The sequence below is a fragment of the Anolis sagrei genome, chromosome 6 (assembly GCF_037176765.1).
Source record: "Anolis sagrei isolate rAnoSag1 chromosome 6, rAnoSag1.mat, whole genome shotgun sequence".
Taxonomy (NCBI): Eukaryota; Metazoa; Chordata; class Lepidosauria; order Squamata; family Dactyloidae; genus Anolis; species Anolis sagrei.
In genome coordinates this window covers 69,919,692-69,938,187 of record NC_090026.1, presented here as the reverse complement: position 1 = coordinate 69,938,187, position 18,496 = coordinate 69,919,692, and the positions used below count along the sequence as shown (strand labels likewise).

At 37.8% G+C, this 18,496-nt stretch overlaps 1 protein-coding gene across 2 annotated transcripts in view; it reads right to left on the bottom strand.

Moving 5' to 3' along the window:
- ELMO1 (engulfment and cell motility 1) overlaps positions 1-18,496 on the bottom strand; it is a 341,069-nt gene that overhangs the window by 262,617 nt on the left and 59,956 nt on the right. For both annotated transcript variants that reach the window (XM_067470179.1, XM_060781614.2), the window contains exon 2: positions 16,387-16,540. In XM_067470179.1, coding sequence (XP_067326280.1) covers positions 16,387-16,464 — 78 coding nt within the window. In that variant the 5' untranslated portion in view covers positions 16,465-16,540. The remainder of the gene's footprint in view (positions 1-16,386; positions 16,541-18,496) is intronic.

Sequence of the window (18,496 nt, the reverse complement as noted above, 5' to 3'; positions counted from 1 at the left end):
TATTTGTTGTCTTGAAAAACAACGTGTGTTTTTTTCCTTTGCTTTCTTCTGATGTGAAACAATGCAGAGGACTCTGTGACTGAGGGCCCTTCTACGAATTATCTGCTTTGAACGGGAATTATATATGGTGGTAGACTCAGATGATCCAGTTCAAATCAGGTAATGTGGATTATCTAATTTAATAATCTGTATTATATGGCATTGTAGAAGGGGCCTGAGTTAATGTTGAAAAATACTACTCATGTCAACTTTGATATTCCATGAGCTGACTCCCTTTGGCTGACACTCTACATTTCCAGCATACGGACAATAGAAATTTCCTCTTCGCCAAATAACCATAGTACTGAAGAGAGATGCATGATATTCCATGCTATCTCCTATGTTAATCAACAGATCAGACAGCCTGGAAAGAGATGAGAAAAGTAGCAAAAACGTTATGCCAAAAAACAAATATGTGGACATCGTAAGTTTTGGTTTTTGTTTTTCCTGCTCTTTGCAACATTCTACAACCAAGGCCACACTTCTTTGCTAATTCTTTTCAAAAGGATAACAAAAGAAAATCCTACAAAATAGAAACCCAGCTACCCTAATTCTTTTCTAAGAGCAATAGAAATAACTAGGTACAGCTCCTCAAGGACACAGAAAGTAATCTTATCTTTCAGAAACTACTGGTACTTAACTGCTGCAAATCTTTGATCCCTCAAGGTTTCTCACAAGTCAATATCCAAAGCATGGAATGAAGGAAGCACAAACATCATCCTGATCTGCTAATCCCAATTATCCTAATTTGTTTTATATCACACAAACTTTCTTCAGAGGAAGACATCAAATGACACAAGCAAGCTTCTTAAAGCACTTCAGGAAATCTGCCATCAGAGGCACTTCTGGTTGCCATATCAGTCGGGCAATGAATCTACTTTGAATTTTATTATGAACGTCGATCGACCTGTTAAAAGCATTGAATTCTGTCTTCCTTAAAAAACTCAGCAATTTAGATAGCTCATTAAACTTTGGATGAAAGTCTAGAGCAGATTCACCTCCCAAATGAAATGGATGCCACCAATTGTGACTGAACAACTCCTTCAGACTTACTTAACTTGATGATGCAACAGGAGAACTCACCAGGCAAGGAGGATTAAAAGTTTATGATAGATATCACTACAACATGTCACATATTCAAATATCCTACAGAAAGGAAGAACAAGTAAGTCAAGGAAAAAATCCCTATTATTAAGCAGTATGTAAGCAGTCTTTCATTGTAACAGTTTATTCAGAATCTTTTCTCATCACTGGTCCTCTGACTGCCAGCTGTGGGGATTGTTTTAATAAAAGAAAAATTTGAACTTCGAAACTAAACGCAATCTGTTGTACTTTAATTAGGAAAAGGTTTAAAACAACCAAGGCCTCTTTTAGCACTGAAATACTACTACTACTACTACTACTACTAATAATAATAATAATAATAATGACCTAACAATCATGTTAAAAAACAAAGTATGGATCGTCGATGTCACAATCCCAGGTGACAGCAGGTTTGCAGAGAAACAACTGGAAAAGCTGACACGATATGAGGATTTAAAGATCGAACTGCAAAGACTGGCACAAGCCAGTAAAGGTGGTCCCAGTGGTGATCGGCACACTGGGTGTAGTGCCGAAAGACCTTGGCCTGCACTTAAACACAATTGGCACTAACAAAATTACCATCTGCCAGCTGCAGAAGGCCACCTTACTGAAATCTGCATGCATTATTCGCCGATACATCACACAGTCCTAGACACTTGGGAAGTGTCCGACGTGTGATCCAATTCAACTGCCAGCAGAGTGTCTGCTGTAGACTCATCTTGTTGTGTTTCAAATAATAATAATAATAATAATAATAATAATAATAATAATAATAGTAATAATAATACATGATGTGCTTGGAAGCATTTGAAGAAACCTTGAAAAGTACTGGAAAATTCTTAATTTGGACAGAACATCAATCCGCATGCTGAAGAAAGCATGCATTTCTCTGAACTGCGCACGTTTTGCAAAAATACCTCTAATATCCTAGGCCCTTGGGAAGAGCCCAATATTCAGAGATGAATCCCAGACACTTGGACCTAATACGCATTTGTGCTGTGTTGTTATGCACAAATAAAACTATAACAATAATTTCATTTCTCACCCACCTTTCTTCGTAGGCAGGTTGCAGCACAGTCAAAATACTCAAACACTGTAAAAATTCTACAAACATACTTATTAAAATATAGTTCTATAACAGTTCCATATAAAATGTATTTCTATAAAATAGAAATACACGGGACAGAGATTAAAACACAGGACATGAGATTAAAATTCATTGCTTGCCCAAACACAATGGCCACAATCTTAGTCTTGCCGTAAGTGTGTGAAAGTGGTTGTAAGTGTATGAAATCAGTTAGACTTTTACCAGTCTGTGGAAGTCTCAGTCAGACATAATTTCACAAAAGTTGACAGCACTCTCAGAAAAATCTACATTCTTCTCTCACTTACTTGGATGCATCTGATTCTTTGCATCCCCCATAATTATGCCACCATAGCATTACACTGCACCAGCATTCAATAGGATCTCAGGAAATATGACTTTCTGACCTCAAAATATTTTAAAACTTAAGTATTTTTCTTGGATAAATATCTGTTTTCTTGTGATGCTAATTTGGTGCCCAATTCAACAATCTAATTTTCTCAATATATATATATAATTTTCAAAAACAAAAAGGAAACTATGTCAATACTTCTTTAAATGCTTTTCTTGCTCCTTCCCACAGCCATATATAGTATACTATATGCAAATGGAAGGGACTGGCAAGAGAAGAAGCAACTGATACCAAGACAGTTCCCACACAGAGACATCATTAGCAGGAAACAACATGGCATCTACAAGCACAACCAGTACCATAAACACAATATAGCAGCATTTCGGGCCCCCTGTGTTATTTCGTAAATTGCTTTGTCCACACGACAATCTGCAGGTGAAGACATTGATTCTCACTAACAGAGCTGAGCTATAAGGCCACCAATGGTGCTAGCATTTGCTATGTGCTTATACAGATAATAAAAGGTTAACAGGCCAAATGTTGGGAGAACCAAAGAAAAGAAAAATGCAAAGAACACATCTAGCATCTGGAGAAAAAATATGAATTATTTGCAGAAGCATTAAATGAAAACTTTGGCTAGGTCTCCATGCCCAAAACTGCAAATATATTCTGATTTTAAGCCTGGATAAATCAGACAATTATGCACAGCTATATTCTCATCTCAGACAAACACAAGTGATTTTCTACAACGTTTTATGTATAAACTGAAGCATTTCCCCCCTTCACTCTGGCAAAGGAATGGTAGTTTCATTTCCCCTGGCTGGCATTGTACTTGTGTGATGCTCCATAAAACAAACAGAATGTAAAGTGCTGTGGCATAACAATGTACACTAACATGGCAAACCACTGAAGGGGAGGTTAGTATTTTAGAAGAAGTAAGTGAATGTCACAAAATGCTAGTTCTAGCACTTGGAAAAGATGGATACACATACATATATAACAACAACAAACAGGTTTTTTTGTTATCTAAATATATTTAAAACACATCTAGTAAATAAAGTATGATAAAAGCTTCCTCTGGTTAACCCTCACAACAACCATTGCTCCCATTTTACAGATTATGAACTGCAAAATAGAGACAAAGTAATGATTTCCAGTCCAATATTTGTTTGTTCTCTTGTTTTGAGTTTGACGTTCATATATTAAATAACAACGTTCCTTTAATGTGTATGTTGATATATTCATACCCATACAGCTTTAAATGGGGATGTGTGAATAGCAAAAGGAAGATTTTTATAGACTCACAGCGAACAGGATCTTTGAACTGATCAATGGCTCTTTTACACTACACCATTACAGTGCTATGATACTACTGCAGCTACAGCTATAATAGTACAGCAGCTTCTCCACAGAATCTTGGAACGTGTTTTTTTTTTTTAGTTTAGTAATTGGGAAGAATGGGAGATGTGAGGATGATAGTGGGGAAGTAGGACTGAAAGGAGAACACTGAGAGCCAAGAGGAGGATGAGGAAAGAGAGGAAGATTTAGATATTTGTGTATTGCCCTTGGACCTGCCTGCTAAAAATACACAATAAATATTTTGGTGAGGATTTGCAAGCTTGACAGGTGATGTTTGTGGACTCTTTGCCAGAACTGTTAATTCTAACATAATCTAAAGATTAAAAGAAGCAGAGTTTTTTTTTTCTAATTTGCCAAAGCTCCTGAGGGGGGAAAAAAAGCTATTTTCTTTATAATACTTTTATTTGGAGAAGTAAATATGAAGTATGCCAAGGCTTACCAAGTTCCCCTTTCCAGGGAAGAAGGGTCAGTCTGTGCCAGCATAATACGACTCTCACAGCAATCTCTTCTTATGGCCATTACTACTGTTTTACTAAATGATCTGCAAACCTTTGCCAACAATTTTTGTATAATAAGGCTCTGCACATACACTGACTTTTAGAATGACTAAAACAAGTCAATAATCTTCCTGCATAGTTCTTAACTCTGCACATATTCACACAAGGTTTATATCATAAAAAAACAAAAAATAAGGCAAATTGGTTGTGTCCAAAAGGCAAATTAGCTGAAAATTCCTGGAACCTGGAAGAAGGGAAATCAATAGTATCCTCCTATTCAGATTTTCCGTCTAGAAGAAACGCACAATTGCATAATCATGACGTTGCTTTGAAAGATATTGTGAATTTGGATAACTGCTTCACAGCTGAGAACTGCATTTTTAGAGTCGATTGGGGTAAACTGTAGAGGTGATGCAGATATTTGATCTGGATTGGAACCTTATTAACAACTTGTTAATTTTAACTTACGTTGTACTGTAGGTTGTATGCTATATGTGTATGTGTTTGTCAAATGTTTTGATACGGCCAATGGTGCTCATCAATAAAATGTACTGCCAACTGCTTTGGCAGTATTTCAAGGCATGATTTATGATTTCTATATGCTCCTTGATCTTTAGAAAGTCCAGAACATTGTGATCGAATAAACTCCCTGTGGCTTGCCATTCAGGCATGGTTCCAGCCGGCTCCTGTATGGCTTGACAAGTGTTGCAACACAGAACAAGATAAAAAATTTTCAGCTGTTGACTTGATCTGATTGCAAGCAGCAAAAGATTCTATCTTGTCTCCCTTTTTTGTTCGTTCTTGATTATGTGATACAACTATCAACCTTTTCAATCATACTCCAAAGTTATCCAATCGTGTTAAATAAATTGGTCACCTGTAAAGGCATGCTTGTTATTCCAAAATCATGAATTGTTCCACCTGCAAAGCATATCGTGCACTAGCCATGACCTTCACAGCACCTTTTCGAATAAGAATAAGAATAATATTTATTTATACCCCGCCACCATCGCCCCGATGGGGACGCAGAGCGACTTACAAGCCCAAGTCCAAACAACAATTACAATAAAGAAAAAAAGAAAAAAATAGGCCGGACCAAATGTAATGGACAAAATTTAAAAAGTGCTGGACTTGACAGGTGATATGTAGAGGTTTTTTGGAGGTAGGTGCAATGTGCAGACAATCCTAAAACTAACAAAGTGCATTTGGGACATGATGCCAGGAGTTTCCTAACCTGGAAAGGCACACTGGAACAGCCAGGTCTTCAGGCTCTTCCTAAAGATTGCCAACGTTGGGGCTTATCTGATGTCCTTGGGGAGAGAGTTCCAGATTCGGGGGGGGGGGGGGGGCACCACATTAAATTACAGGCGAAGTCCCTCAAAGAGGAGCTCCAGGTGCTCCTGAAGCAGCTTCCCCTATAGCTTTGTTTCAGCACTAAGATTACAGTATGATGCAAATCTAATGCACGCTCTAATTTTGGCAAGGTAATTTAGCCAAAAAAAGGTGAGCATTTGATTCAAGTAAATACAATATTAAAGTGATAACACAGCACTATGTGTGTACAGTGTGGATAGCTATGCCTTTGCAGTCAGCAGCTTCTAACTTTCAAGAACCTGGGAAGGAAGAGATAAATGCCAGATACTAAAATTTGGCAAGAAGTGTTGCAGATTACAGTAGGCCCCTGTGAGTCCTTTGTGAATTTTAATGATGACTGTGGATAGGTCACTGCAGACTCATAACAACATTTTACATTTCTGAAAAACTTCTGGGTTTTCTTTTTTCTTCCTGTATTATTCATTTTTGATGTGCTTATTTAGATGATTTGTAGATTTGTGTTTGGTTTTATTTTCATTTCATTTGTAAATACTTTACTATGTTCATTTTAAAAGTATATTAATTATATAAATAGAATCATAGAATCATAGAGTTGGAAGAGACCATATGGGCCATCTAGTCCAACCCCCAACCCCCACCATGCAGGAAGAGCATAATCAAAGTACTCCTGAAAGAAGGCTGTCCAGCTTGTTTCAAAGCTTCCAAGGAAGGAGCTTCCACCACACTTGGAGGAAGAGAGTTCTACTGCTTGAACAGCTCTTACAGTCAGGAAGTTTTTCCTAATGTTCAGGTGGAAATTCCTTTTCTGTAATTTAGGGCAGCAGAAAGAAATTTTGCTCTCCCTTCCATAAGAAATTATTTCACATTTTTATACCTGGCTATCATGTCTCTTTTCAACCTTCTCTTCTGTAGGCTAAACATACCCAAGAAGATTTGATGTTGAGGAGCTTGGTTTCACTGTAAAATACAAACTGAATCCAGATGGATATTTGATGTGAAGCTGAGAGCAGCACATCAGTCGAGCTATACTTGCATTAAAAGCAACGGGAAGCAGATTTCTGATCCACACCTCCCCTGTTGATTTTATTATATTAATCAGCATTGTATGCTAGATCAAAAAATCCACAACAGATCTATAGCCTTCAGTTTTCCCCACTAACATGTAATATAACTCAGACAGTTACAGGATACAATCTTTCTAAGATAGTCATCATTAAACAACATAAAACTATTTTGCTATTAAGCTCTGTAGAAAGATTAAATGTACAATCTTCTTGTGAACATGCCACTCACACCCCACTTATTAAGAAACACAACACATAATGATAGCCAAAATTTGTTTTTCTGAGCTTTACAGTGAAGGAAAACACTTACAACATTAAGCCCACACTTTTGTAAGTTTGAGAAATAATAAAAATGTAAACACATGTTCCTGAAAGTTTACACTTTTTTGCATGATGAATAAATTCCTGGAGGCAATAACTGAAGTATTAGGCAATGCAGATGTTCTAGTTGCCAAAATGCAAATGATTCATCTTGGAATTAATTAAACTCACACAGCGCTCTAGTTATCTTGTAATTTTTAACTAGAAAAATATTCCTAAATACAGTGGGAATAATTTGTGGGGTGGATGTTCTCAGGCACATGCTTGCACGGAGGAAGAAAGGAGGCAGTTTGCATTAGAGATCTAAACACTGAAAACTAATTGTAGATCTCACAACCTCTGAGGATGCCTGCCATAGATGCAGGCAAAATGTCAGGAGAGAATGCTTCTGGAACATTGATGGCCAGAATAATTTACAGCAACCCAATTTGTAGTTTGTATATTTAGAAAAATATCTTCCAGTATTAAGAGAGGATAGACGCTGGGCAAGTTGACCCAACTACTGATATTCTGTTGGATGGCAGTGGCCATATCACAGTCAAAAAAGGGAAGAATCAGTATATATGTGGGAGGAATAAAATTTGGGACAGGGATGTGAATGTAATATAAACTCCACCTCAACACCCTCAAATCACCTGGAGGTGCCTGTTTCAGCAAGTGAATTAATTTTCCAATATCTAGTATTCAATATTATAAAATTAATGTATATAACTAACAAGGGGGTAACAATAAAAACTCATGTGTGTAAGTATCTTAGATGATGCTTATATTTACTTGTTCATTACTGTTTATGTCCAATTTTTCTTCTATGAAAAGAAGAAAATAATAAATTAAGAGTTTTTCAAGTGGACTTTCCATGCAGTTACTGGTTTATGTGGCTTCTGTCATATTGTTCTACCTTGTACTTTCAGCCTATGCTTCAGGCATACTGTTAGTGCCTTCAAATTGTTTCTGATTAATGGCAAACCTATCATCGGGTTTCCTTGGCAAGAGCTATTCAAAGTGGGTTTACCTCTAAAGCAGAAAGGGTGTGACTTGCCCAAGATGATCCTGTGGCTAAGCAAGGATTTAAATTCTGTCCTCCAGAGTCCTAGTCCAACACACTCAAAGCACTACACCACATTGGTTTAAAATGACCTGAAAATAATTTTAAACCATGTACTCAACACATAAAGCCCTTGCCATATCAATGTAAGCTGTTCATATGCTATGACATGTTAGAAATACACCCAGTTGTTAGATAAACATATTATGTAGGTTGAGCATCCCTTATCTGGAATTCCTAAATTCCAAAACTTCAAAATCCAAGAAAGTCCACATGGGCATCTGAGACAGTGACGCCTTTACTTTTTGATGGTTCAGCATACTCAAACTTTGTTTCATGCACAAAATTTAAAATATTGCACAGAAAATCATGATAAGACTACATATATGAGTGGTACATGAAATCTAAATCTAAATGGATTTTGTGTTTTGATTTGGGTCTGATCTTCAAGATTATGGACATACATGCAAATACAGAATTTTCAAAATCTGGGGGAAAAATCAAAAATACAGAACACTTCTGGTCTGAATAATTTTGAAAAAGAGATACCCAGCCTATATCTCTAACTGTTTGCTGATATGCAACACCTTTCTTTTAGCCACCATATTGTGCAAACCTTTTGAAAATTACCCAGAAATGTAATCTGCTCAATAATTGAGAATTTACAATGAGACAACAGTGGAACAATTAGTTATCAATATAAACAGTGGATATAAAATCATCCTATACATAATTTTTCACACTAAAATAGTTTTCTCTAATTTCTCCATTTCTGAACCTGTTATGACAGCTGAAGTATCTCACATATAGAATATGAAATTCAGTTTTTAAGTACAGAGAAGGTCTGCCCTCGTGGCTAATTCATGGCCCAATTTTCAATACATTGTTATCCATATGTGTTCTGTGACTTATTAACATCCTATCTTTTAGTTATTGCTGAATATATAGCACGAATGGAAGGTTCACATAGGTTCCAGCTACAGGAATCGATCAGTCCTTCCAGGGTTTCAGTTCTTTCACCCTTAAGCCTTAAAGCAAAAATACAGAGCTACATATCAAGAAAATGATATGAATTACAATCTATTAAAGGGGCACATGACTGTGATGTCCAAAAAGTTCGTCATAGAATTAGAAGATACTATACAGGCCATCCAGGCCATCTCTCTTCTGTGATACAAGGAAAGCACAATCAAAACACCCCCGGCAGACAACCATCCAACTTGTGTATAAAAGCCTCCAAGAAAAGAGCTTCTGTCACACTCCAATGCAGGGAATTACACTGTTGAGAAGCTCTTATGATCAAGAAGTTCTTCTTAATGTTCAGGTGGAATCTCCTTTCCTGTGAGTTGAACCTATTGCTCCAAGTCCTAGTGTCCAGGGTAGCATAAAACAAGCCTGTTCCCTCTTCCTTATGACATCCTTTTAAATACTGAAATTCATCATGCAATAGTCACATTTTATCTCCTTTTTGACAAAAAGGGGGTGAATATTATGCAAAGATTTTTTTTCACCTAAAGGACTTTCCACCAGCCAAGACATCCATGCACCTGCTGGAGAGAGCTATGAGGCTTCCCTCAGTTCCTGCAGCTCTCACAGACAAGTGTGCAGTAAATGAAGGCTCACCCACCCACGTATCTTTCCCCTCCAAGCTCCTGAGGGCTGCCTTGGGCAAGGCAGCATTCCATAGCTCAGAAAGGAGAGGCAGTCTGTAAGGGGCGGATTCGTTGGCTAGATCTCCTCTCCCCTCCGTAACTCAAAGGAAGAGATGATCGGGTGGGTGTTGCTGTGAACTAAATCTCACTATTAAGCAAGGAATTCTTAAATACCAAAACCAGGATCCTCAAAAGGGGAGGGTCTAACTATTTTGCAATGGTGACTATTATGTGATGAAATAAGGCATTTAAACATGGCTATCATGTCTCCTCTCAACCTTCTCTTCTTCTGGTTAAACATACCCAGCTCTTTCAGTCACTCCTCACAGGACATGATTTCTAGACTTTGATCATTTTACCCCCCCACCCACCACCACCCTTACACATTCCAGTTTATCAATATCTCTCTATGGAGTCTAGAATTGGACACAGTATTCCAGGTGAGATTTCACCAAAGCAGAATAGAGGAGTACCTTTACTTCCCTTAATCTCAATGCCATACTTTTGATGCAACTCAAAATTTCATTGGCTTTTTTAGTTGCTGCATCACATTGTTGGCAGATGTTCAGCTTATGGTCTACTAGAACTCCAAGATCTTTTTCACATGGACTGTTGTCGAGGCAAGTGTCACCTATCTTATATTTGTTAAAACTCATGCGCCAGCTGTGACCATATCTCGTGAAGTCTGACTTGACCATGCCTTAGTTACCTCTAGACAGGACTACTGTAATGCACTTTATGTGGGGCTACCCTTGAAGACGGCCCGGAAACTACAACTTGTCCAACGCTCGGCAGCCAGATTAATAACTGGGGCTAGTTATAGGGAGCGCTCGACTCCCATGTTTAAGGAGCTCCACTGGCTGCCATTTATTTTCCGGTCCCAATTCAAGGTACAGGTCATCACCTACAAAGCCCTAAACGGTTTGGGACCCGCCTACCTTCGTGACCGCATCTCCCTCCATGTACCAACCCGGGCCCTTTGATCTTTGGGGAGGTCCTCCTTTCACCCCTACCAATCTCACAAGCCCTTCTTATGGGAACAAGGGAGAGAGCCTTTTCCTCTGTGGCTCCCCAACTTTGGAACTCTTTACCTGGAGAGATCAGGAAAGCCCCTTCACTAGAAATGTTTAAAAAGAACTTAAAAACCTGGCTCTTCCACTGTGCCTTTGGTGATTAGGTGCACACCCTTCAACGTTTTTGCTACTGGAGCTCGCACCCCCCAAATGGGAAATTTAGCTTCACAACTCGATGTATTTTATGAGTTCCCTGTAAATGTCCTGCTCCCATTTTATCTCATTTCAGTCCTTCAATTGTTTTTATCCTGTATATACGGCCCGCCCATTGTTATCGTTATTGTGATTGTGTTTATTAGAATGTTATTTTATGACTGAGGGTTTTTTTGGTTTCTTTAATGTAATTTTGATGATGTTGTTGTCATTTGTTGTTTATGTTTTGATTTTATTGCTGTAATATGTTGTCCGGGCTTGGTCCATGTAAGCCTCTCCGAGTCCCCACAGGGGAGATGGTGGTGGGGTATAAATAAAGGTTATTATTATTATTATTATTATTATTATTATTATTATTATTAATCTGTATAGTTTAGTATTCTACATTTCTCCCTGTTAAAATTCATTTTGTTAGTTTTGGCTCAAGTCTCTAATCTGCCTAGACATTTTGAATTCTGAGCACAAGGAAGGTTCAGAGAGTCATTCTCTTAGTCAGCTTTGTTAAAAAGAAAGGGAGGAGATTTAAACAATTATGCTGGAATTGTATACATTTTTTCTCAAATCTAGATCTTCTTGAACATGTTAGGATATATCTATTTATTTATAAGCAACTGCTCTGTCCTCTACTTGTTATTTGCTGTTGGGGATTCATTTTCTGAAGAGTGTAATAATAAATATATTTTTCAAACATCAGGAAATTCAAACATCAGGAAATTCAATGATCAAGAAACCTCACGCTTCACAAAAACCAGCAAACCGGAAATGAAAGCTGGTGCCTTAACAGATGCTCCCCACATTGTCATCAGCTGTGTTTGAATTCATACACTCTCTATTTTCTTTGACTTTTCAGGCCCAAGTTGAACCAGAGAGGATGGAGTGCCCAAGGCTAATGAAGAGGCCTGACCTTGTCCCGGTTCTGCATTACATTATGAATCGTTTCAGCCTTGACTGTGCTGCTAGAAGAATATTCCTGAGAGTTTACCCATACTTATTTGTTGGTGGTTTAACAGCAACTCCCTTGCTAAGTATTTCTCAAGTTCAAAGGAAACATTCATTTTTCCAGAAAAATGTACTCCATGTGAGGTCAGAGAGAAGTGAGTGGGCATTAAGAGCAAAGCTAACAGGAATACAAAGAAAACATATGGGCATCCAACCACCTTATGTCATTCAGTCACTTCAAAATTGTCACAAGGTATACTTTAGGGCTGGGCGGTTTTGTTTCGTTAATTCGTAATTCGTTAATAATTCGTTATTTTTTTCAATTACAAAACGATAACGAACCATTCTGGAGCAATTTTTTAAAAAAATGAATTTTTAAACACGTTTTGTAAATGCTTCGTATTTCGTTATTGTATTCGTTTCTTTATTGTTCTGAGGTCGTTTCGTTATTATTTCCGCATGTCTGGGGCAAGTTTTTTGTTTAATTAGTGAAAAAAAATTATAATATCACACCAACAGTCAACAACAGAGGGAGAGGGAAGCTTCAGAAGTTTTTGGAGGTTTTTTAGCGTATTTCACGGTCGCGTCCGCCATTAACGAATCGATTCGTTATTGTTTCGGAAATCAATTCGTTAATGTTTTGTATTTTTTTTCACATTTACGAAATTTCGTAAATACCGAACTTTTTAAAGGGAAACTTTTGTAATTATTTTAAATATCGAAACAAAAAAAAACCCCAAATACAAATCGATTTTAGAAACAAATTTTTCCGTTGTTACCCAGGCCTAGTATACTTCAGTTAAGTTGCTTGTACATTGTTCCCTTGTGAAACAGAACAGGCAGGCACTGAAGAACAAATAGTTCTCCAAACCAAGTTGTACACCATTAAACATAATTAGCAATAAAATACCCACTGTGGTATGATTAACTGAGGATCATTTTGAATACTTGTGTCTCCTATTCTATCATGATCATGGTCACCTTTGTCAACTCAATACAAGATCCTCCACGATAAGAGTGAAATTCTCAAACAGCTGCATGAAGAGAGAGAAAGCATCCCACATATACGATGATCTTATATATTATACTATGCTGAGGAATTTTTTTTTTCAAATTTGGAGAATAACTGTTGGGCCTTTCAAGGCAAAGCTGCTTCAGACTGGTTCCCAAAATAAATAGCTAAACCAGGCCTCATTTAAAACAAAGGGGGAAGGTAGGAATAAATCCCACAGTAGAACATTCCACAAGGATAGAGACCACAGGTGAGGCCTTCCACTCATGCTTGGCAACTTAATAGACATTCCCAAAAGACATGGGGGCCAGTCCTCGAAATCCTGGACTGAATCGTCATTCTAGTCAACTTGCCTCAAAAGCAACATTTTTGAAGCCTTTACCCACTATAAAGTTGCAGGAGTTTTGCTCAATACAACGCTGCAGTGATGGGATAAGCTGTACCTATCGAAACCATGGGTTGACAGAACTTTTAAAAGCAATGGGTATGCAGTTATTAGGACCAAGAATGGTAGATATGGGGATATGGACTGAAATCCCTATTCCCATGTGAAGCAGCCCATACTGGAAAGAGCAATGTTTTAGATGCAAAACCTTCTAGGTTCAGCATCTAATCTTCAGCAGCAGGTGATGGAAAGACCTCTACCTAAGACTTGGAAGGATTTCTGCAACTCCAGTAAGAAGGAACAATATTGGCTAAGAGGAAAGAAATACCATGATCTCATATAAGGCAGCTTCCTATTTTCACAACTCCTGCACTACTCAGTCAAATTTATCCCATGGGTTGATTAGGAAGATGCAAACAAGCCAATTCCCATGTGTACCCAGCCAAAGCAAGTTGTAGGCCAAGGTATTAGATGAATAAGAAAATGCATAGGTACAGATATTCTACAAATTTCCAGCTGTAATTATTTTATTCAGAATGTGATCAAATTATTATTATTATTGTTGTTATTATTATTACCCTAAATCCTCATGTACAAGCCATTCCCACTTCAAAGTTGAGATCAGGTTTTGGGCCCTAAATTAAGTATTTTTATATGACCCATTGATAAACTGCGGATCAGAAGCAGGGCCAAGGTGAAGAGAGTAGAGGGAGTCAGTGCTTCTTTTAGATTCCTTCAGGTAGGGCTAAGTGCTTGCCTCTTGCCACTCAGAGAAGGGATGGTTGCTTTCTTTAATGAAAGTTAAGCTATAGTACTCAAGTTGACTTGCAGATGCCACCTCAGGTTTCGGAGGTAGATTTTTTCACTAATATTTCTGGGCTTATACAGGAGTATATGGAGAGGGGTAATTTAATTTATTTGTTGCTTTTTTCCTTGAATAAAGAATAAATTAAACCTCACCATAACATTTTAATAACAATTTTAAATTATCATGATATTAAACAGTATAAGATCATGATTTCAAGGACTATGTCTCTATGAGCCACTAAGATCATCTGGAGAAGGCCTTCACTCTGTCCCATCACTCTCTCAAGTACTTTTGCTGAGAACAAGGGAGAGGGCCTTTTCAGTGGCTGCTCCCAGACTCTGAAACTCTCTTGCACAGGTAACAGAACCCCATGAGTATAACATACAGGAGGACTGGAGGATAAGGAGGAGGTATACCACTATCACAGCACTCATTCTAAGGGTATTTGTGAAGTAAAAGAGAGATGGAAGAATGCTTCCTTTTACTTATAGGAAGCAGCAAACTGTATATTACCACCAAGAGAACAGAGCTGCAGCCAATATAATAAAAGTCTCTCCTCAGTTATGACTGCACAGTTATGACTGCAACAATAACAAAGTTCCATGATAACGGCTAATGATTACTATATGTAAGCTGGTTATTTAGAACTGGCATTATCCATTATCTCCACTTCATGCCAATACTGAGTCATTGTTAACTATCAAACATGAGCCAAGAATTTCCCAAGAACACCCAGAAGAATGCTAGTGTTAGAAGACTTTGTTCCTAAATTGACATCCCAATCTTAACAGGAAATCTTTTATAGAGTTTCCTTTTCAGAGGGGCCCACTGGTACTTTAGGATGGGCAGTAATAATCTAGATCCTAAGAGGACTTCGGGAAGTGTTGTGATATGATCAATTACAGAGCTTCCCATTCTAGTTCTAGCAACTCCCGATATCTTAGAAGTTCATCACTGTAATTACTATAATTAAAATCCGAGATTTGTACATCCCATAACTTACAACCCCATCACATTATGGTTTGCTGCCACATGCACCATGAAGGAAAAAATGCAATATTTAGAAGCAAAAATATATAATAATTATACAGTAGACAGAACAAATAAAGGTGTCATTCAGTTAAGCTAGCTCAGTGTTTCTCAACCTGGGGGTTGGGACCCCTGGAGGGGTCGCAAGGGGGTATCAGAGGGGTCACCAAAGACCATCAGAAAACACAGTATTTTCTGTTGGTCATGGAGGTTCTGTGTGGGACAATTCAATCGTTGGTAGGGTTCAGTATGCTCTTTGATTGTAAGTGAACTATAAATCCCAGCAACTACAACTCCCAAATGTCAAGGTCTATTTTCCACAAATTCCATCAGTGTTCACATTTGGGCATATTGAGAATTTGTTCCAAGTATGGTCCAGATCCATCATTGTTTGAGTCCACAGTGCTCTTTCGATGTAGGTGAATTACAAATCCAAAACTCAAGGTCAATGCCCACCAAACACTTCCAGTATTTTCTGTTGGTCATGGGAGTTCTGTGTGCCAAGTTTGACTCAATTCCATTGTTGGTGGAGTTCAGAATGTTTTTTGATTGTAGGTGAACTATAAATCCCAGCAACTACAACTCCCACAAGACAAAATCAATACCTTCCCCCAATCCTACCAGTATTCAGATTTGGGTGTATTGGGTATTTGTGCCAAATTTGGTCCAGTGGATGAAAATACATCCTGCATATCAGATATTTACATTACTATTCATAACAGAAGCAAAATGACAGTTATGAAGTAGCAACGAAACTAATTTTATGGTTGGGGGTCACCATAACATGAGGAAGTATATTAAGGGGTCGTGGCATTAGGAAGGTTGAGAAACACTGAGCTAGCTGAACACCAACTAGGTATTACAAGCCATAGAGCCAAGAAAGAAAGCAATAATGTACATCTTCTGAAATATTATAACCATCTAGTTATAAAACAACATTAATGTTCAAACATACCTTTGTAAAGTTCACATGTCATAAAAATATAGAACGTTAAAATTGGTTCAACAAAGAGCTGAAAAAAAACATTCAAAATGTATAGCAAAGATTTTGTTCAGGTAAGGGGACGGCTGTTACATTTGGAGTCGTATGTAGTGTTCAAAACTACCAATTCAAACGTGCATAAATATATAAAAATGAAGAGAATTAGGCACTTACTTGATCAATTTCCATCAGCTTTGGAAAGGCACCAGGCCATTCTATAGCCACTTTCACAATATCCACAGGAGGCGGCATTTTCAGTTCTCACTATTCTTCGAAGCAAACAAAACTGAACACTGTATGCTGCAGAGTGTCTCTCTTTCATTCACAGCTGAAAGAAAAGAAGAGGGGAGTCTTGTTTTAAAAGCATCCTAACAAATACATCTGTCTTCATGAATTGGCAGGTACTCAAAAGGTATGTGCATGTTTGAAAAATGGCTGAACACCCACTAAAAGCTATACAGCATGGACTTAGCCAACCTGCTGAAGCATCCAAATATATTGTGAACCAAAGTCACACATTAAGTGGTTTTTAAACAAAGAAATCTGATGGAGAACAGTTTCGAAAATGTATAACAAGGAAGAATGGCTGAAAGACATCGAATATTACATTCCAGTTTTTGGGAGAACCAAAACGATCTGCTAGATATTCTACCATTTTTCAAGAAGGATTATGATCCATCAAGTTGTGACCAGAAAATATTTTCCTTTGACTACAGCAATGACCTTCTGTGTGTTCATAAATAGATCATTGCACTATAGCAACCAAGATGTTAGGAGAAAACCAGAACAGCACTTTTTACACACACAGCACATATTACACTTCAACATCATGTTTTAGAGCAGTGATTCTCAACCTGCGGGTCCCCAGATGTATTGGCCCTCAATCCCAAAATTCCTAACAGCTGGTAAACTGGCTGGTATTTCTGGGAGTTGTAGGCAGAATACCTGGGGATCTACAGGTTGAGAACCACTGTTTTAGAGGTATACTTCTTAGACATATAAGAAACAACATTTCCAATTTTAAATACATGGAACAAGTATTCCTATAGTCTATAATATAAAATAGTTTGCATGATACCATATAGCTGTATCAAATAAATTAATTAAGTGAATAAGATTGTTAAACAATTTCTGCAAGCAGAAAATCTCAAATTCCATTCCTGGCATCTGCAAGTTGGGCTCAAAAGACCCCTGCCTCACACCCTGGAGGGCTCCTGTCAGTCAACATAGACAATACTTTACTGGACAGACCAATGGTCTGACTCATCAAGTCAGCTCCCTATATTCCAGTCCTCATGACTGGATAATATAAAAGCTCAAGTCAGAATGGGAACCAGATTAAAGGCAAGTTTCCACACATCATTTAGATACAAGCTTGAATGAAGAGGGTATTGAGCATGACAGCTTAAAGCAAAATAGTCTAAGCCTCACCAATATGTGGATTTCCAGTTAGTAAGCCTTCTAATTTCCTAGAGAGTAAATCCAGGTTCTAGTTATTCTAATGAAAATTGCCAGTTTCTAAGAAAAAAAATCTCAGCCTATTTCTTCTTCCCATATTGGAAGAAGTGTGTGTTGTTGTCCAGAGGATCAGCCCAAAAAAGTCTTTGGACCACAGCTTTAAACTCTGATTCTCACAGAGTATTAAAAAAAAGTAGAGCAATGAAATCCAACAAGGAAATAACCCACTTTTTTCAAAAGAAACATAATCCTGACCTACTCACATAAGCCAAAGTAGCCCAGGCTACTCCTGACACATCAACCAGGGTCCTATTAACCTATCTCCTCTGTACCATAAAGGGGATTGAAATCTACTATACTTGTATACAGCATACCAGTCAGGCCCAAAGAACCTCTTAGCTATCATTCTTTTCATTGGCAGTGGCGTATTGCCAGGTAAGTATTTATTGTAAAAGGCTATGAGCTTGGATTTTCCTTTTATACGTGTAGCTAGGGAACTGGCATTGATTATTTCTCTTGCACACTCTGGGGATTGTGGGACATGAAAAGGAATCTCTTAACCATGCTAAATGAGCATAACAGCATGCGAAGAGCAAATGTATTCCTCACATTACAAGAACCTGCAATCCAATCTATTCTCAGCTTTCTTTCTAAGCACAGTCTCAAACTGGAAGGACCTAACAGAAGACGGATCTATGATCAAGGCATATTTCTGCTAAACAGTTGTTCATAACCCATTACAAATAATTATCTCCTTCAAATTCATTCAATTTATAGAGAAACAATAGTAATAGCAAAATGAAGTTATACCATAATAATAACCTAA